The 16,457-nt window shown below is 47.8% G+C and overlaps 1 protein-coding gene across 1 annotated transcript in view; it reads left to right on the top strand.

The window, feature by feature from the left end:
- The first annotated feature begins 673 nt into the window (after positions 1-673).
- LOC119372358 (uncharacterized) overlaps positions 674-16,457 on the top strand; it is a 41,269-nt gene continuing 25,485 nt past the window's right edge. The window contains exons 1-2 of the mRNA XM_037642832.1: positions 674-771; positions 3,552-3,603. Coding sequence (XP_037498760.1) covers positions 710-771; positions 3,552-3,603 — 114 coding nt within the window. The 5' untranslated portion in view covers positions 674-709. The remainder of the gene's footprint in view (positions 772-3,551; positions 3,604-16,457) is intronic.

Consider the following 16,457-nt stretch of genomic DNA (forward strand, 5'->3'; position numbering starts at 1 on the left):
TAACAGACTCCGTCTAGTGGAGCTGTTGATATTCGAACACCAGGAAGGAACACTCTGTCCTGCTGATAGGCTGTTTCACGGACTTGTGCAAGCTGTGCTTGTCTTCTATTCACGGAGTAGCGCAAAAATATTTCTAAAACGCATATTAGTTCGCCCTTTGAAATGTTTTTCAAAACACACTTTGTGTATCGATGCAATCCTGTTTCTATTAATGTAGGGATGCATGAAATGTGTCGAGCATGTGTGGTTAAATGCAGTAGGGGCACAGCCCTTTCTCAAGCTGCTCTAAAAGCAACTTTTTGCTTCTATTCTAGCATTATAGTGTTTCTAGAGATGGATATCGAACATTTTATTGAATTAATTGAATAAATCTGCGACAATGTCAACATATCTTCATTCATGCCGAGGCACACCAGGACATTGTATTCTATTTTTTCCCGATATATTTACTTCACAAGACCTAACATTTTTCCCCTGCAGTATGTGTGATATATAAAATTGATATATCAATGTACTTTAACCTAACGGTTTTCGAGAGGAAACCGTAGGCATTTACCGATCGCTCTGTTTTGTCGACATGACGCCACTCGAGAAAAGATGTATTAGATCCTTTGCATTCACTATACCACCCTCTCTGCTTATATCTACGTACATGAACGTTTCAGCTCAATATTGCTATCTGAACAAAAGAAATTGAGCAGCAAGCAGGATGACAATGACGGTTGTGAAGTCTGCACTTGCACTAATGATCGCACTCACAATCCTGGTGGAGTAAGTAATGTTCTCGCTGCTTCTACCGGTCAAGTTATCTACGCGGCTCTTTCTGTCCTGTTTCATTTTTGCTAGTGTGTTTCCACGTAGCACTGTCGCATTGAGTCCTCCAACGAAACATAAGCTATGTCCTTTACTAACGGAGAGTAGTTTCTAAAAAGTTGCTGACTCCTCTATGTTATTGCCGCGATCGGTATAATTTATAAAGCGTAGTATATCGCGTGTGATAGAGATCCCAAGCGTATCATAGAGGCTTGGAGGCAGCCGTATCCAATAGCCACGTGGGGTAGTCATGTAGGGTGGCCGCGCAGGGTAGGCTTTTTGCCTTAGTAGTCAACGCAACTAGTGCAAATACCTTATTTAGATATGTGGAGTGTTTGACGATCTGAGAAATAAAAATTCGACGTGCAGTCATCGCGTACCGAGAACATGAAGAACAATCTTCGTTGCTTTTATATATGTTTCGACGGCGGCCACTTGCAAGGTTGGCTGCAAATTTCCCACCGGAAAGCACAAACAGAACAAACAGAATCATAAAAATGGAACCCGTAACCAAATGACTTGCTCTTTTCAGATCTGACCTATCAGACTTCCGCGACATTGTTTAGCGGGAATTCTAAGAAAGCTACTCCAGTGAAACGTTAAAAGTACTCCAGTAAAACCTACGTTCTAGTATGTCAGTATTTCTTCTCTTTCCCGCTTCTCGTTCTCTGCAAATATAAATACTGAAGAAAAATACGTAGGTTATAGAAAGAATATCCAAACTTAATGTGTCTCAACGAGGACAACGTCATGTCAATAATAAATTGTAGAATTATCGCTCCATTCAATTTAATTGCTCTCAAGAACTCCATCACAAAAGGTATTTGCCTAGGCCACCAATATTGCAACTTACTCTTTAAGAAAGGAACGCTTTATCAATGACAGACATTTCTTTCATCTGAACCATGCACTAAAAACAATTACGCAGTTTTGTGGACTCCGAAGATATAGACATTTCAAGCACATAAGGTTTAAATATGCAAGACTCTATGAGGGAACATTTCATGTAAACACAATTTACATGCATCATATGTAGCTGTAGAGTCAAGCATGATGTTGGAAGTTATTTTCCGCGCTCGTTTCCATTATACACAGTGCCTACGTGGCCCTATGTTGTTAACGAACAGCGTATGAGACCTTTTCTTTCTCTCCTGTCAGTAATTCAAGTGCCTCATCCTTGCTTAGACAAGGCAACTATATTAGTTCGCATGTGATTTATTTCACGTGAAGTCTGCAGAGTCACGTTGCAGCAGGAAAAAGCAATAATCCGCAATGTCGCCGAAGTCAAACAGTGTTATAAAAAGGATCGATGTCAATTCATTTATCAAACTGAGGTTTCTATTGCTACAAGAAGTTTATTTTACATATATACAACTGGGTTCGGGAGCCAAAGCAGGATCCTTTGTCTTTCATTGTCAGAACGTCTCTGTTCGGTTTCCCAGTCAGGAGAGCCTCCCATTCTCTCTCTCTTATTGTCGGTGCTGTCCGGTCCCGCAAAGGTTAGTAAGCCCTGCCATAATCCAGTTCATAGGCATATTACACAGATGTCTCGAGCACCCCAACACCCCATAGGAAAGCAGGTGTCGGCCAGAGACACCGCGACGACTTAAGCAAAAGGAATGTTAAGAAAGAGAGCACTCAGAATAGAATAAATAGAATAAGCCCTTTGCGACAGGCATTATGATCGATTGTCTATACGCGCGTCCAACTTACATATCTTGATTCCAAGGTTCTGGAGGCCCACCTAAGGAAGCGAAAGTGTTGAAATAGACCATGGTGTATTTATACATTAAACGATTTTACACATTAAACGAATTTAGACATTAAACGAATTCAACTATTCACTAAAATTGCATGCGATAGTTATCTGCTGGCGGCAAGCCTTCCTACAATAGTGAAAAGGTATTTCGAAATTAATTCTAAAACGACCCATGTCCAATATCCCGTTAAACATGGCACCGCCTTGACGAAACTAATCGTGTGTACCAAAATATTTCGCGCATAAGTGATAAAAAGAAACCATCTTGAAAAGTCATGCAGGATGAAGGCGATAAAGGCATCACCGAATTTTTATTGACAACAGACTGAACTATTGGCTGTCCAGAGGGCCCACGATGCGGCGGTTGTGTTTGGCCGGACTGTCCCAAAGGGGGAGTGGCCCGGTGCGTGCTGAGTCACGCACGTCAGGATTGTCGGTAAACATTTGCATCCATCCATCTATCCATCCATCCATCCATCCATCCAACCAACAGACTCGGACAAGCGGCTGTAGACCGACAGTGATGCCGTATACTTCACAAGACCAACGGACTGCGACGTTTTGTGTGTGTTCTGCCTTTCTTTCTTGCTCACCTTCTAGATTCTTCTAACATTGAAATTCTCCCATTCCGTTTCCTCAGCGTAGGGTACCGCTCCAGTTACTCTAAACCGGTTAACATCCCGGCTTTTCCTATCTCTCTCCTGTTTTGCTATGCAACATAAATGTTTCATTTACCATTAACTGTGTTTGCGGCCTCTTCCGCGGCAATAGTGCATAGAAATGGCAAAAGTCAATGTACCTGCAGCCTTCCATAAACGTTGTTGCATGCACCCATCCACGCACAGGAGCGTTAACTTTTTCTATATACTTGTTCTAAGCTTGAATATGTTCGACAGTTAGATTTTTGCAATCGCACTGCAGTGCGCCACAGTGCACGCGCTGCTTCTCAGTTTACCATTCGCACTCCATTGTTTTACAGGAATATCTCAGGTGTGAGGAAGCGCCCCTTCATCCCACTGTGTGTTGGTCTAGTAAGTAACAAAACATTTCCTGTCAGTAAATACCGTATGCGCATTCTTTCATGTGCTAGACTGACAGCTTTGAATGAGTTCTTTGTATTTCTCGTTTCGCTCGCTCTTGTCTTGATAGTTATGTTATTTACGAAACCATAAGTCTCAATGTGGGTATGCCGGACTCACAAAAAAAAACAATCATATGAAACAATAATTTTGCATCTATATGCGCAACACAGGAGTTTGCTCGGCTGAAACAGCTATGCTTATTTTTAATGAAAAATTTTGCTATGTACGACACTACGCACGTCACAAAAATTCTTCAATTACCTTTTCTCATTGAATGGCTTACTTATGCCTATTGTTTAAGCATTTTTATTTTCATTATAAAAGATCAACATGACATATGCAGGTTTTAGTCAAACTGGAACAGAACCTTCAGGAGAAACAAGGATGACTGCATAGCCAACACATATACTAGCACCAGGAGCCAAATCTGCCTACGTTCGCCATTTAGGCCAGCAGCAGACGCGTTAACAAAACGAAAAAGGTCACCACATGATAATAACGATCGCTGATCAGCGCCCAAAAGTGCGATGGAAGTTATCGTGTCCCAACGGCTGCTGCGAAATGACATGGCAATTTCGTATGTTGAGAAGTCATTTCAGGTTTCCAGCGTCAATTAAGCTATACCTTAAACCATGTGTGACAGAGCTTCTCCATACCGCGAATCTTGAAAAAACATGGCTGATCCCTCTGTCATAGAAATCGGTATAACACGAAAATGAAACGTGTCTTCACAGACGTAGTTCAGCGTTTTCTGTGCATTCTTTCGCCCCAAGCGCGAAGGAATAAATGCTACAGCATCAAATTGTAATGTTACGCGAAGAACGGCAAGCCGCTCGAAACTTGCAATGCGCTGCTCGAGCAGAAAGAACGCGCGAAACGAACATACACAGGATGAGAGCGAACTGTCACTGTTGTAACTTATTTATGTGTGAGCAGCGCGCTCCTTTCGCAAAAGCGGCCGCTGAAGTGAGCGAGGTGACCTCCGTGCACTCATCGGAAACTTGCAGACAGAGCGCAAAACGTACAAACCACCGAGATCACGAGATCTCGGTGGTTTGTACGAGCGATCACGCCCAAACGAGCGACCACGCCCTGTCGGGGCGCGCGCTAATCCGCGTGGGGGACGACTTTTAAAGTGTGCTCTACGCTCTTCGAGCCCTTCGCGCCATGTCTCTAGTGATAACGAAAACACGCTGTACCACCGATCTCTGAGTACCGCCACCGGCAAATGGTGTACACAAATAGCTCGCCGTTCGCACTGCGCGCTTGCGATCGAGAGGTCGTAAGTTCGACTCTCGGCGACGGGACTTCTTCTTATAGTTTTTTCTTTGCCATATGTTAGTCTTTATATTTCGCAACGTCGTATCCTTGACAGAGATGCGTCAGTGGAGACGTGGTGGACCCCGGCATAAAACACCTTCGTGTTAAAACATATACATTAATTGCATGAATGAGTTCCCTTCTTGCATCAGGTCGATCAGGAAACTATACTCTGAAAAAATCTATATTTCACATTTGTAGTTGTAAACAATATACGGAATGATTCACGTGACATCCCCTGTGACTCAAGTAATGGCGAAACAAACTCACAAACACACACACATCTTGTTCTGTGCGGAACCGTGGACGCCTGGACATGACACTCAACAATATTTATCAGAGAATCAAGCAAATTTAATTGCTACGCGCCCAAAAACAAAGCGTTCGCAAATATCAAAATGTCGAGGTAAAAAATACAAGAAGCAATTAAAAAAGACTACTTTTTCTAGTGATATCAAAAGAAGTGACAAAATTTATAATCTAAATCAAAACAGCATATCAGGACGAAATGTTCCGGATATTCCAGAGAGGCAGGATGCAAAATGCTTCAAAGAATTAAATTAAAACTGTTCCCATTGACCTTATCTTCTTAAATGTACTACCATGTCGTTATTTACGACTCATTCACCTTATCACTGCAACATACGTACCATCGTATTCATCATCACCATAAACTAAGTTTTTTTTGTGTAAACAAAGAGCATTTTCAGAGTCTTTTCTACAACGAGTCGCGATAGATTAGAACTACCTTCTAGCCTACATGGTATCAATCATGGATAATCAATTTTTCGCAAAACATTAAGAAGCGTTGTATAAGAACTCATCGGTTTGACATTTGTTACCGATACTTCTTTTTCTCACCCTATTTTGGTCTCTTTTTCTTGCCATTTTTGGGACGTTAAACCCCACCAATTATTGATGTTATTTTGTTGCCATTTTCCACCCACACTACACGAAGCTTGGCCATTTGGATGACATACGGCGCCACAACAAAAAAAGATGGTTGGTTGATCCCTCTGTCATAGGAATCGGTATAACACGAAAGTGAAACGTGTCGTCACAGAAGTAGTTTATTGTGTATAGTGCACTGGTATGTGAGAGTTTGTACAATGTCTACTGTTTGAAAGATATAGCACCGCTTGATGTGGACGCATCACACTCACCTTGACGCCAAGTGGCACATCTCCGTACCGACGACAAACGCCCATGATCATGATTTAACCCTTGCGGTGGCTGAAGTTCTTAACATATACGTGGACTCCGCATATGTGAATCCCGCGCAAAGATGGCATCAACAGGCACATAATAAACATTTTTGCTCGATATGCACTCCAAAGCGCCGTGAAATGCGAAGAGAAACGCTACGCGCGTTGTGTCTTCTCTCTAGCCTGGCAGTTACTTCTCATAGGGCGAACGGGGAACGCGGTGCGACAGCCAGGCGAGCGTCGGAGTTACTTGTCGATTGGATGGATGCTATGAGCGAGGCTTGCGCTAAAACAGCCACCTCACGGTGTTAAAACGTCGACGAAATTAAACTTGCATTGGAAAGGCGCCGAATTGGACGGTTGTTAAAACGGCGCGTTTTTTGTTTTTTTCGAGCCTGGCGGCACAGATGTCACCGCGCCGTAATAAAGGGGACGCTCATAGCATCCATCCATCCAAAGTCACTGTGAGAGGCAAGTGTGAAAGATAAAAGGCGCGTTCATGTCACCTCCGTAATGTGTTCGGCGGTAGCTCAGTGGGCTAAACGACCGCCAGCCATCGTCGCGAACCGAGAGGTCGTGGGTTCGATTCCCGTCAGCAGAACTTCTTCTTATAGCTTTTTTTTCTTTGCCATCTGAGGGCATTCATTTTGCTGACGTACTTCAGTGACGGAAATACGTCATGAAAGTCTTGGTGGACCCCGGCATAAAACACTTTCGTGTTAAAAAAATGGAGTTGCGGAGAAACACACGAGTCGTAAGATATTGTAAGAAATAGGTTGCTCATTGCTCTTGTGAGGGCGTAATGAAGAATAAATGAACAGCACAATGGCAACCTAAAGCAGTATTCTAAAAAATACTTTTTTCTCATTTTTCTAGCCTTGCCGTAGATCACGCGACTGCGGACCATACTGTTACTGCGCCAGAGTTGGCATTCGACATGAATGCTTCATCCAACCGTTGCTGACTGAAGGGTAACTCGAAGCTACGCCGTATGACGGCGCGGCTGCTGTGCGAACGAAAACTAAGCAAAGTAAAATTTACCACTCCTAATTAAACAAATTTCCCACTCCTTATTAGACAAACCTTGCGTCCATTCCTTGTGTTCAACCAGGGTGAAGATGTTGGGAACATTGAAGGCATTGCATGGTTTTACCGCTCGACGTCTGCATACAATTACGAGGTACGCGCTACGGCTGTACACCACAAAAGTCACGCACTCCCGTATGGATTTACTCCAGACCACCGGAAGGCGAAAGACAAGTTTTGCTTATTAAGGCGAAAGCCTAAGATGGCTCCTCAAACACCTAAATTGACCATCGACGTCCTGCGTCGGCGGTGTCAACACAAGTGACGAAAATATCAGCACGTGATGACACCAGCACATGACGTCATCAGGACGTCAGTATGGTGTCACACAACGTGAAGTCACCTGATGACGTCAGCACGTGACATTGCCGCTTAAAAGTAGGCCGATTGCGGAGGCAGTGCAAACCCCCCTCCCCCCGAGGTGAACTGCAGAGAGCTTAAAACGCCTCCAGATTGGAGGTACGAATGCCTCCGGTTTGGAGGTACCACGTTGGTGCAGAAAATTTTCGCAGGACGGGGGGTATATCAAAACATCGACGAAGAAAATGACTTTCGCCTTCGAGTCATCTTAGAGAAAGCAGGCGAGTTTTTTTCTTCTTCGTAGTCAGTCCTGCAGATTAGGCGAGACGACAGACAAGGCTGTGAGGATCAGCAGCGCCTTGTCTGCCGTATTCACTTTCTCCTATCCAAACGTTGTTTTGTTCCCTTTCATAAAGAATTAACCGGCCTAGTCGACCACACTGCTGCAGCTCATGTTTTGTGTCATCCTTACAATTTGTGCAGCATATTCTTTGTGTCACCACTTCACTTGGAGGCGGAGTCCAACAACAGCAGTTGCTGTTGTTCGACAGGTGTTGCTAGACACAGGATTCAATAAACCATATCAGCAGTTCACCTAACAAGCGATCTAGGAAAAGCACACGACTTTTCAGGAGATGCTCCTGGAGAGTTACCTGATAAGATGCAGCCGAAGTGCACTCTCCTAGTTCCTATTTGCATAGATAAGTATGCAAGTAATCTGTCTTCATTTTAGTAGGCTCCTCCACAATTACAGCATTGTCTTCCACCTAGCCGTGTAGGCGCTGCCCTATGAATAATGCGGTACATGCTGCTGTCTGTACCGTCCACGTGGATGACTTTGCTTCAATAATGAGCAGGCGTCGCGTAGGAAAGAGACCCTCCATGCGACACGAGATCTCATGGTACCAAGGTGTCTGGGCCCTCAACATTCGTAACGGACTCTACCTCAGTCATGCGTAGTATACATGGTGTTTGACGTGAGCAGCTAGACTTTCTTCGAATAACATCCCACTTTGTTGCTGTCTCATTAATTGTTTCGTTCAGCAAAGCTTCAATTTGGGCTAGTTGGTATGGCATAGCTATGTAAATGCGCTGAATGAAGCACAGACGAGAAACGTAACAGGGGACAGGACAAGTGGTGCGCAAAATTCCGTTCACGTGCGGAAAATGCTATATTGGGCAGACTGGGCGTTGCATAAACACAAGATTAAGAGAACATAGGTACGCCACAGAAATGCTGCAGTCACCAGGGCACTTAGCTACTCATTGCGCAAGATGCGGATGTGATCCCATTTTTAACCAAACGCAGACGTTGGCACACTGCAGGTCTAAAAGAACACGCGAAATCATGGAGGCATTTTTCATGTTTAAATCACACAATCACGTGAGCTCTGCATCTATTGCCCTTAGTGAGGCAGCATTTAACTTTATTGACAACCGCCACATTAGTTAGGAATACACATGCGGAGCATGATAGCACCAAAATGACCTCGTTCGATGAACAACACGTTGCAATATAGTCCTTGTTATCTTCAGTGTTTTTTGTGTATATCTTTGACGTGCTTTTACGAAAATAAACAGTTGAAAGATTGCGCACCACTTGTCCTGTCCCCTGTTACGTTTCTCGTCTGTGCTTCATTCAGCGCATTTACATAGCTATGCAATTGTTTCGTCCTTGCGGTGAAACTATGGCTTTCTTTAATAAGGAATAAAACAGCAATAATACACAAGACCTGCGAATCTTTACGATACGTTGTCGTCCTATAGCGAATGATCCAGCCAGGAAATATGTAGAACGCATATCCTGAAAGCATTCTGTGCGTAATGTAAATTGACCACAATAACATAAAATTGGTCATACATCAATGACGCATGCATCAACATGACGAAACAAAAGCAAACATTTTTAGCATTTCGATGTTGAACTCAACGTTTCGAGTTTTGCGCATGAGCGCATAAAAATCAATTTAACTTATAGAGGTTGTAAATTGTTTGAACCTCCCGCGAGAATGTCACGCACATCGAAGGACTTTCGGTAACGACGAAGAAGAAGAGAACGTGAGTGAAAGAACACGCTCTGAAATATAGATGCTTGGTTTTGAGTCTTTTCTCTGGCGCCTTTAGACGCCGAAGCGCGGATTTCCCTCAGAGGTATTTCTGCAAATCGCAAGTCCATGCACATTAGAAGTTGCCAGCACGCATTAATACTCCACACAGAAAAGGAATTGCGGCCATACATTACCAGGGAAGATAGTAAGTTGGAACAAAGCCAGTTACAGTCACCCAAGAAATATGTCACTGATACCATCTGGTTTCATAAATGTCCCATATTCTCTGGTATTGAATTTAGTAAAAAAGAGAATCATGAGAAAGTTGACAACAGTTATTCTGTACCTCGGTGAAAGCGAATTGCTGAAAAGCATGACGTCATTCAAAATGAGTGATTGTTCAACTTGCATCAGACGGACATGAAAAGCAAAACACTTGACAGCTTTGATGACGTCTTTTGAATTATGATGAATGTGTGTAATAGTCAGAAGGCATTCGCATATTTGAACATTGTTTTCTATATTTTTCTATATTCACATCACAAAGGCTTAACCAGCTCCCTCTGTTCTATGTGCAGTGCTTGCATAAATTTGATATTGCAATGCAGTTAAACGCGACTGTTTTCGAGAGAAGGCGATCGCATTGCTTGAGTTCTCCTATTGTCATGTTGATGCTCATGTAGGCAGATGTGTGGGATATCTTCTTCAGACCCCCTTCTGCGCGCATATTGCCACGCCCACTTCTTATCATATTTTGATGTTTTTTGGGTTTGACCAGCAAGGGCGGTTATCAACGCTCGAGGCTGCCCGCGAAGCAGTGTTCGAGAGACTTCTCGATTGTAGTAGATCGTTTTGTTAAGATTTCGCGCCGCACGCGAATGTTCCAGCTTTATCGAGAGATAACGCCGCCACCAGCGATATCGCTGGAAAGTTCGATAGCACCTGTATAAAAACCGACGCACTTGACCGCTTGTCAGTTGATCGACGGACGACGCCCTGTTCGCCGCTATCAATGTACAGCGTGTATTGCTGTAGTTCTAGTTCTCATTTTCCCGGCCACAAGTTCTGCCAAATAAACGGTTTCATTCTGCAAACGCCGACTGCTGTCTTCGTCGACGTCACGACCACGTGACATCTGGTGGAGGTGCTGCTTCTTCCATGATCGGACGCCCCCGTCAAACCGTGAACCCAGCCCACGTCGCGAAGAAGACACCGACACCATCAGCGGCAGTCGAGCCAGCCGCAGACTGGAAGGACTACCCCCACAATACGGACCCCTACCGGACAAGACCAGGATCACAACGAAGAAGACAACAGCCACAATGACAGCCGCTGTGGCGCCTGCAACGGTCGTCATGCATCAACCGAGGGAGCCGCCGACATTCCGCGGATCACCATGCGAGGATCCAAAAAGCTGGCTGGAGGCATACGACCGGGTCTCCACGTTCAACAACTGGGACTACGACGAGAAGCTACGCCATGTCTACTTCGCCCTTGAAGATGGCGCAAGGACCTGGTTCGAGAATCGAGAGTCCACGCTAACATCATGGGACCTCTTCCGCTCCGGATTTCTCAACACCTTCACGAGCGTCATCCGGAAAGAAAGGGCTGAAACCCTTCTCGAGACCCGTGTACAGCTCCCCAATGAGAACGTCGGACTGTACACCGAAGAAATGACTCTCCTATTCCGCCATGACGATCCAGCCATGTCCGAAGAAAAGAAAGTTCGCTTCCTGATGCGGGGAGTGAAGGAAGAACTCTTCGCCGGACTTGTGCGCAACCCGCCGAAGACGGTCTCGGAATTCCTTTCGGAGGCCACCACAATCGAAAAGGCACTAGAAATCCGCACTAGGCAGTACAACCGCCGCATTCCTACGACGACCTACGGGGAGGTTCAGGCGCTGCAGTCTGATGACCTGCGTGACACCATCAGAGCGATTGTGCGGGAGGAGCTGCGCAAACTGTTACCTTCGCCGCAGCATCAAGTGGATTCAATCGCCGACGTTGTCCGCGAGGAAGTCCGGCAATCGCTTGGAATTCCCGAAGCACCGCAGGCTCAGCCGGAAGCCATGAGCTATGCTGCTGCAGCCCGACGCAACGAACGTCAAGACGCCGCGCCGCCGCAGCAGTTCCGCCGCCAGGCACCGCCGCCACCACCACCGACGCCATACCGCCCGCCGACAGGACAACGCTGCGCCCCCGAAAGACCGACGTTTGGCGTGCCCCTGACAACCGACCGCTCTGCTATCACTGCGGGGAAGCCGGCCACACATACCGCCGATGCCAGTATCGACAGATGGGGCTACGCGGATTCGCCGTCAACGCGCCGCGCCCGCAGCCAGGCGAACGGCCTCGCGACATCGACGACTACCTCACCGGAACACAGTGGGAAGAACGACGACCTTCCCGCTCGCCGTCGCCCGGCCGCTACATGTCACCGCACCGCCGGCAGTACACTGGCCCAAACCGGGGCCGGTCGCCTAGCCCGTATCCGGGAAACTAAGGGCAGCAACCGATGGAGGTGCGGTTGCTGTACGACGAACTGCCGAAGATCCTCCGCGGCCGCCGACGACGACAACGCGACGAGACCTTCAGAACACGATGCAAACCGGACGGAGACCTCACGACGAAACTTCGCGGCCCGAAGAAAACCTGACGACGCAACGTCGAAACAGTGGGACAAATCGACGAAGCCGTGATCCGACGCCACGACCTAACCGCAACGCAAGACGACGAACAAGCGACCTCGATGTTCTTATCGACGGCCACAGCATCACAGCTCTCGTCGACACCGGAGCCGACTATTCCGTCGTCAGTGGGCCATTCGCCACCAAGCTGAAGAAAGTAAAGACCGCTTGGAGTGGACCAGAAATCCGGACAGCTGGAGGCCACCTGATAACGCCGATTGGTGTCTGCACGGCGAGAGTCACCATCAATAACCCCACTTATCCTGCGAGCTTTGTAATCCTACAAAACTGCTCCAGGGATGTGATACTCGGAATGGACTTCCTAAGTGACCACGGCGCCGTTATCGACCTGAGGTCTGAGTCGATAACACTAACCTCAGACAAAGCGCTCCCGCCCCACGCGACGCCAGGGAACCATGCACTGAATGTGATAGAAGAGCAGGTGACCGTTCCGCCACGCTCCAGCGTCATTATTTCCGTCGGCACGGAAAAACCTGCGAACCTTGAATGCGTAATCGACGGCGATCAGCAACTACTCCTGAATCGTCAAATTTGCGTCGCAAGAGGTGTCGCCGAGCTGCATGACGGTAAAGCAAAGGTACTGCTGACAAACTTCAGCCACGAATATAGGCACCTCAACATGGGTACGACGGTTGCCTACATCGACGAATGTGTAGCCACCAGCGATGCTTTGGCCCTCTTCGATGCTGGCGAACCTGCTTCGACGAATAGAGGTCCCGAACGGGATTTTGACGTCAACCCGAGCCTTCCGAAGGTCAAGCAAGATAAGCTCAAAACCCTGCTCCTGCAATACAAGGACTGTTTCTCGTCGTCATCGCGGGTCCGACAAACGCCCCTTGCTAAGCACCGCATTATAACAGAAGAAAATGCTCGACCACTCCGTCAGAGTCCCTACCGGGTTTCGACGCGGGAACGAGAGGCCGTGAATAAACAGGTCGACGAAATGTTATGCGACGACATCATCCAGCCGTCGAAGAGTCCGTGGGCATCCCCCGTGGTGCTAGTGAAGAAGAAGGATGGGACTCTTCGTTTTTGCGTCGATTATCGTCGCCTGAACAAAGTCACGAAGAAGGACGTGTATCCCCTTCCCCGGATAGACGACACCCTGGATCGATTACACAACGCAAAGTACTTTTCGTCGATGGACCTCAAGACCGGTTACTGGCAAATAGAAGTGGACGAGAGAGACCGAGAAAAGACTGCCTCTATAACGCCAGACGGCCTGTTTGAGTTCAAGGTCATGCCTATTGGTCTTTGGTCGGCACCTGCGACTTTTCAACGGGTTATGGATACAGTACTGGCCGGCTTGAAGTGGCAGACGTGCCTCGTGTACTTGGACGACGTCGTAGTGTTTTCCTCAAACTTCGACGAACACCTTCGGCGCCTTGAAGCTGTACTTCAAGCAATCAAGACCTCCGGACTCACTTTGAAGCTTGAAAAGTGCCGCTTCGCGTACGAGGAGCTCTTGTTCTTGGGTCATGTGATCAGCAAGGATGGTGTTCGCCCGGACCCGCGGAAAACAGCTGCCATCGCTGACTTCCCGACGCCCACCGACAAAAAGGCCGTACGCCGTTTTCACGGCTTGTGCGCCTATTACAGACGTTTCGTCAAGGAATTTTCACGGATCGCCGAGCCACTGACGCAACTCACGAAGGCCGACGTCGAATTCAGGTGGGAAACGTCGCAAGTTCAGGCATTTCAAGAATTGAAACGACGCCTGCAGACGCCTCCGATACTTGCGCATTTCGACGAGCACGCCGATACGGAAATCCACACCGACGCAAGCAGCGTAGGACTCGGCGCCGTCCTTGTGCAGAAGACCGACGGATTGGAAAGGGTCATCAGTTATGCTAGCCGGTCGCTATCAAAGGCAGAAATCAACTATTCCACAACAGAAAAGGAGTGTCTGGCCATCATCTGGGCTACATCGAAGTTTCGCCCCTACATCTACGGCCGGCCCTTCAAAGTTGTGAGCGACCACCACGCCTTGTGTTGGCTAGCCAACTTGAAGGACCCTTCAGGTCGCCTCGCACGGTGGAGCCTAAGACTCCAAGAATTCGACATTACCGTCGTTTACAAGTCCGGAAGAAAACACTCCGACGCCGACTGCTTGTCTCGTGCCCCCGTCGACGCACCGCCGCAGGACGACCACGATGATGACTGCTTCTTGGGAGCCATAAGTGCCGACGACTTCGCTGAACGACAGCAAGCCGACCCGGAACTCAGGGGCCTTGTGGAATACCTCAAGGGCAGGACCGCCGTTGTTCCAAAAGTATTCAGGAGGGGATTGGCGTCACTTCTCTTGAAAAACGACGTCCTCGTAAAGAAGAACTTCTCTCCGGCCCGGGCCGACTACCTCATCGTTGTACCTTCGGCACTACGACCAGAGGTTCTGCAGGCCCTGCACGACGACCCGACGGCTGGCCACCTCGGCTTTTCCCGCACGCTCGCGAGGATACAGGAAAAATACTACTGGCCACGCCTTCCTGCCGACGTCGCCCACTACGTTAAGACTTGCCGAGATTGCCAGCGACGGAAGACACCGCCGACTAGGCCAGCGGGACTTCTGCAGCCAATCGAACCACCTCACCGGCCGTTCCAGCAAATCGGGATGGACCTACTGGGGCCGTTCCCGACGTCGACTTCCGGCAACAAGTGGATCGTCGTAGCAACTGACTACCTCACCCGCTACGCCGAGACAAAGGCCTTGCCCAAAGGCAGTGCCGCCGAGGTAGCCAAGTTCTTCGTGGAGAACATCATCTTGCGTCATGGCGCCCCAGAGGTCCTCATCACAGACAGAGGTACCGCCTTTACTGCGGACCTAACTCAGGCGATCTTAAAATACAGCGAGACGAGCCACCGCCGCACCACCGCCTACCACCCGCAGACCAATGGCCTCACCGAGCGTCTAAATAAGACCATCGCCGACATGCTGGCCATGTACGTCGACGTTGAGCACAAGACGTGGGACGCCGTCCTTCCGTACGTGACCTTCGCTTACAACACGGCCGTCCAAGAAACGACGCAGATGACGCCGTACAAGTTGGTCTACGGAAGGAGCCCGGCGACGACACTGGACGCCATGCTACCGAATGTCACCGACGAAGAAAACCTCGACGCCGCCGCTTACTTACAACGTGCCGAGGAAGCTCGACAGCTCGCCCGCCTGCGCATCAAGACCCAGCAGCACAGCGATAGCCGTCGCTACAATCTGCGACGACGCTTCGTGGAATACCAGCCCGGCGACCGCGTCTGGGTCTGGACGCCGATACGTCGACGTGGCCTTAGCGAAAAACTCCTTCGGCGATACTTCGGACCCTGCAAGGTTCTTCGACGTCTCGGCGCACTTGACTACGAGGTCATCCCGGACGGCATTACGAACTCCCAGCGACGCCGCGCACGACCTGAAGTCGTCCATGTCGTGCGTCTTAAGCCGTTTTTTGCACGTTAGCGAATCTGGGGACTCTACTTTTACCTTTGTTATTGTAATTTATTTATGTATGCACTTGTGTTTTTTTTCTCTTTGTTCTTTCACAAGCATCGGGACGATGCTTTTTCAGAGGGGGCAATGCCACGCCCACTTCTTATCCTATTTTGATGTTTTTTGGGTTTGACCAGCAAGGGCGGTTATCAACGCTCGAGGCTGCCCGCGAAGCAGTGTTCGAGAGACTTCTCGATTGTAGTAGATCGTTTTGTTAAGATTTCGCGCCGCACGCGAATGTTCCAGCTTTATCGAGAGATAACGCCGCCACCAGCGATATCGCTGGAAAGTTCGATAGCACCTGTATAAAAACCGACGCACTTGACCGCTTGTCAGTTGATCGACGGACGACGCCCTGTTCGCCGCTATCATTGTACAGCGTGTATTGCTGTAGTTCTAGTTCTCATTTTCCCGGCCACAAGTTCGGCCAAATAAACGGTTTCATTCTGCAAACGCCGACTGCTGTCTTCGTCGATGTCACGACCACGTGACAATATTATATATATATATATATATATATATATATATATATATATATATATATATAATATATATATACATACACATCCAGCACCTCCAACACTGGTGAGACGACGTCAGGTACGACGAAACGATTCTTTTAAATGCGAAGCATTTCTTAGCGAACTTCTGCGCC

This window comes from Rhipicephalus sanguineus, chromosome 10 (genome assembly GCF_013339695.2).
Source record: "Rhipicephalus sanguineus isolate Rsan-2018 chromosome 10, BIME_Rsan_1.4, whole genome shotgun sequence".
NCBI lineage: Eukaryota > Metazoa > Arthropoda > Arachnida > Ixodida > Ixodidae > Rhipicephalus > Rhipicephalus sanguineus.